Here is a 3,469-nt window from a genome sequence, read left to right on the forward strand (position 1 = left end):
TTTTCTCTTTTGTACTGACCATTTTACGCTCTACCTTTGTTCGCTGAAGAATTGACTGACTAAGGTATCTTGAATCTCTGGACATCAGAGCACCTCGACAAGGTTTTGAAATCAAGCCTAGACGCGTATTCCAGGCGCTGTCCTCAGACCAAATTGAACTACTTTATAATAGGCGGTCTCAGTGAGACATCTTCACTTACAATGTTGCGATATGTGAGTTTAGTTGATTGAGGCAATATGAATCAGCACAAAGTGAGTATACATTGGATGACTGTCCAGCATATCCGGCTATTCGTCAGAGTCACCTCCCTCGTTGTTTAACGAACATTCTCTTGTCCATTATTACAGACTTGGTGCCCAGCCTTCACCTCCTGACACCCAGTCATGGTAGGCGGAGCTACCGGCAGCCTCGAAAGGCTGGCTGAGAGCAGTGTGGGACAAGCCACCCCTAAAGGCGACGTTAATGAAGAAGGTAAACTGGACTTGCAGGCCGACCCGAAATACGCCGGTCCCCGTGTTGACAGGTCCGGGGTGTGACAGTTTCCGTCCACGTCGACTCCGTGGTCACGGCGCAAGCACAGGCTTTCGGCGCGGGATAGCGGAGCACTTGAAACTAGAAAGATCCGAGTTTGGCAATGCTTGAGAGCTGTAAAGGACTTAGCACACTAGCCATGGACTGGGTATTGACTGATGGGTGGCTCATGGTATCAAGTCATTCCCGAGGCACTACCAGAGAGTCAGAATCCACAGCATAGAGACTATCCGTAATATGCAGAAGGATAGCTGAAATGAACCAACACCCCATGTTATCCACAGAAATCACCACGGCATGTCATATTTGCTTTTGTGTTGTGTGCTTTTCTTCTTCTTTTCTTCAGCTGCTGTGTCGAGTATTATCGCTCAACCAACCCCTTCGCTCGATCTCGAGTTCTAAGGCACGAACAGCGTTGTCCAGCTGAAAGCTCTAGAATATCTCGGTTTTACTGCTGATGTGAATCCATACAGGACGATGACTTGATAGGAGAGAACTGGTTCTGTGAAAAGCAGAATGGCGGCGGAGTCAACGATTATACCTTGACTCGCGTGCACACGCAACACTACACTGTTATGCGTCCAATTCTTGGCTCCAGCTTGGCCATCACTGACTCAATAGTGCGTCGTTCCTCACCTACGCCTTAGAGCTGCGTTACCAAGCGCTGTCAAAGCATGGGCCCGCAGAGATTATGCTCTTGTGTGGATTTCCATTTACCGGTCTCGAAGGAGAACATGAGGTTGACGTAGATTGCAGTAGCTGCGACACCAGCGAGTGAAGGTCTTCTTTTTGTAAACGGTTGGCTCTCTATGAAGATCCGATATTCGCGCTCTCTTCTTAGGCTAAATGCGGTGTGTTTTGTGAAGTATTCGAGGCCTCGACAGCCCTGAGCTCTGTCGTACAATATACAACGCACGGATATAGCAGCTGAGTTAAAGATCGACGGGCGTCAACATGCGTGTCTTCCTGGGCGGGTATCAGTACTATGTTAATCCCACGTGGCATGTGACAGACTGGAAGAAGCAAGGAGAAGGAATATCAATGCTCATCAAGACAGAAAACACGCAAGACGTTGTTGGCTGTAAGACAAGCCAGGGTGCAGCGGCGCATTTGGAAACAATAACAACGTCTCTGGAGGACCAACGTGCAGGGAATTTGCGAGGCTAATAAGCGATAGTGCCGTGGCTTGCTTGTCAAGTATCGTCGAGTACTGGAAAAACCATTGCACTGTGACGATGCTGGCTTCTCATTTGTCCATCATAACTGACAGAACTGCATCGCTAAAGCCCGAGAGGCTTAACAAAGACCGGCGGGTTGTTTCCCGGTCGAATGGCAGCGTAAGCGAGCCGGCAATAGTATTATACCTGGGAGTTGTAAGTTTGCGCAAGGATGGAAGGTTAATAATGTATGGATGTTCATGTAAATGTCTTGGATCTCGGATCACGCTTAAGTGAACCGCGGCCTCGTAATTGGCCTCGGCTAGCGATCCAGCAGGCACGATCAACTGCTCCTGCTGTTTCCGTGTTAGGTCCTTTTGGGGCCATCACTGTGAATTGAGGTCTTGGCGTCCAACATATCACATACACAGAGTATCATGACATGACACGACATTACATTACATTGCATTGGATATGACTCCGTATATTGGACATTAACCGTGCCGTGTCTTGTCTTGTCGTGTCTCGTTTATTGAGCAGTTAAAGAGCTCAAGGACAAGGATCGCCTGATATGATCAGCATCATCACCACTAACAAACTGATTTTCAGCGGTAACAGGGAAAAGGAAAGGTTAATTGCTCGCTACTCCACATGCCGTGGCATGAATTGTGGTTCTCTCCATGCTTGTTTTGCTTTTTTGAGGCTCTCTCGACTTGGCAGCTTCAATTCAACTTGGACGACGTGAGCTCTCTGTGGTGAAAAGAAATGAACAGACAATAGTGCGTTGAGTTGTGTGTCCTAAAATGCATGGAATTGGTCGGTATATTGAGGATTGTAACATAGCCATCTCAATTAGGCTATCGGCGATTTCATAGCTTGTTGTTCATGTTGTGTGTTGTCCTGTGCGTGCGTTGTGTGCTATTCCCCCTGTCCATGCCCTGGTTTCTCGCTTGACCATTGCGGTACCGCCCAACAAAGACCCCGTCCACATCCAAAAGGCAACTATTGACGTGACAGCACGGAATACCGTCCTGAAGGACATCACATGAGACGGTAATGTTGGTGATAAAGCAGTGGCTAAGAAGAAACTAACTATAGGTAGCCCTAACCAGTATCTTGGGAGTGGCAAATCAATCAAGGCCCTGGGGACGCCCACAGCCTTTCGGCCCTGAAGTCCGGTGGAGTCTAGAGAGAATACCTGTGCAGGCAGACAACACCATTAGAGAGGATCCTGTTGTGTTACCACACCTCACCTACCCCAAGACAGGGTGACAACCCCCAATCGCGATCTATCGGGCTGCTTGCTGGCAAGACACAGCCCAGGATGTGATGTGGGTGAGCATCTAACATACGCTGTCTTCAATCCAGAACATATCTGCCTTCCGATTTATAGAAGGCATCAGTTTTGTCGCTTTCAAAGACCAACAGGCAATACCAAGCGGATTTTATGTCCCTAAACTTTTAGCCTAACTCTCGGTGCCTAAGTAGGAGCACCTTGTTTCTTATGATCTGACGGCATCTGGCCCTGCTATAAGGCTGTAGAGCAGTGTTATGATTGTGAGCGACCCTCCATCGCTATAGAAGGGTGTGTGCACCCACAGGGAAACCTGTCGATCGAAATCTATCAATCCACCCCGCTTACTGTACATTGGTAGGGAGGTGCTCTCTTAGTATTACCGATAGCGTTCATTATCATGGCCATGCAAGGCTCTGTCCTGTCATCGGACGTGATCGAGCTCTCGTCAGAGGCAGTGCATAATGACCAATATACGCTATCTTG

The 3,469-nt window shown here is 48.3% G+C and overlaps 2 protein-coding genes across 2 annotated transcripts; both read left to right on the top strand.

Annotated features, from left to right (window-relative positions):
- Nucleotides 1–384: 384 nt before the first annotated feature.
- Nucleotides 385–599, top strand: FOXG_18515 (uncharacterized protein; the record flags this gene model as incomplete). The annotated part of the gene is made up of 2 exons (XM_018398628.1): nt 385–472; nt 541–599. The coding sequence occupies 2 exons, from the start codon at nt 385–387 to the stop codon at nt 597–599; spliced, it is 147 nt and encodes a 48-aa protein (XP_018237255.1).
- An 887-nt stretch (nt 600–1,486) lies between these two features.
- FOXG_18516 (uncharacterized protein) lies at nt 1,487–1,765 on the top strand (the record flags this gene model as incomplete). Its single annotated transcript, XM_018398629.1, has 2 exons — nt 1,487–1,613; nt 1,710–1,765. The coding sequence occupies 2 exons, from the start codon at nt 1,487–1,489 to the stop codon at nt 1,763–1,765; spliced, it is 183 nt and encodes a 60-aa protein (XP_018237256.1).
- Nucleotides 1,766–3,469: the final 1,704 nt, after the last annotated feature.

The sequence above is a fragment of the Fusarium oxysporum genome, chromosome 8 (genome assembly GCF_000149955.1).
Source record: "Fusarium oxysporum f. sp. lycopersici 4287 chromosome 8, whole genome shotgun sequence".
Lineage (NCBI taxonomy): Eukaryota > Fungi > Ascomycota > Sordariomycetes > Hypocreales > Nectriaceae > Fusarium > Fusarium oxysporum.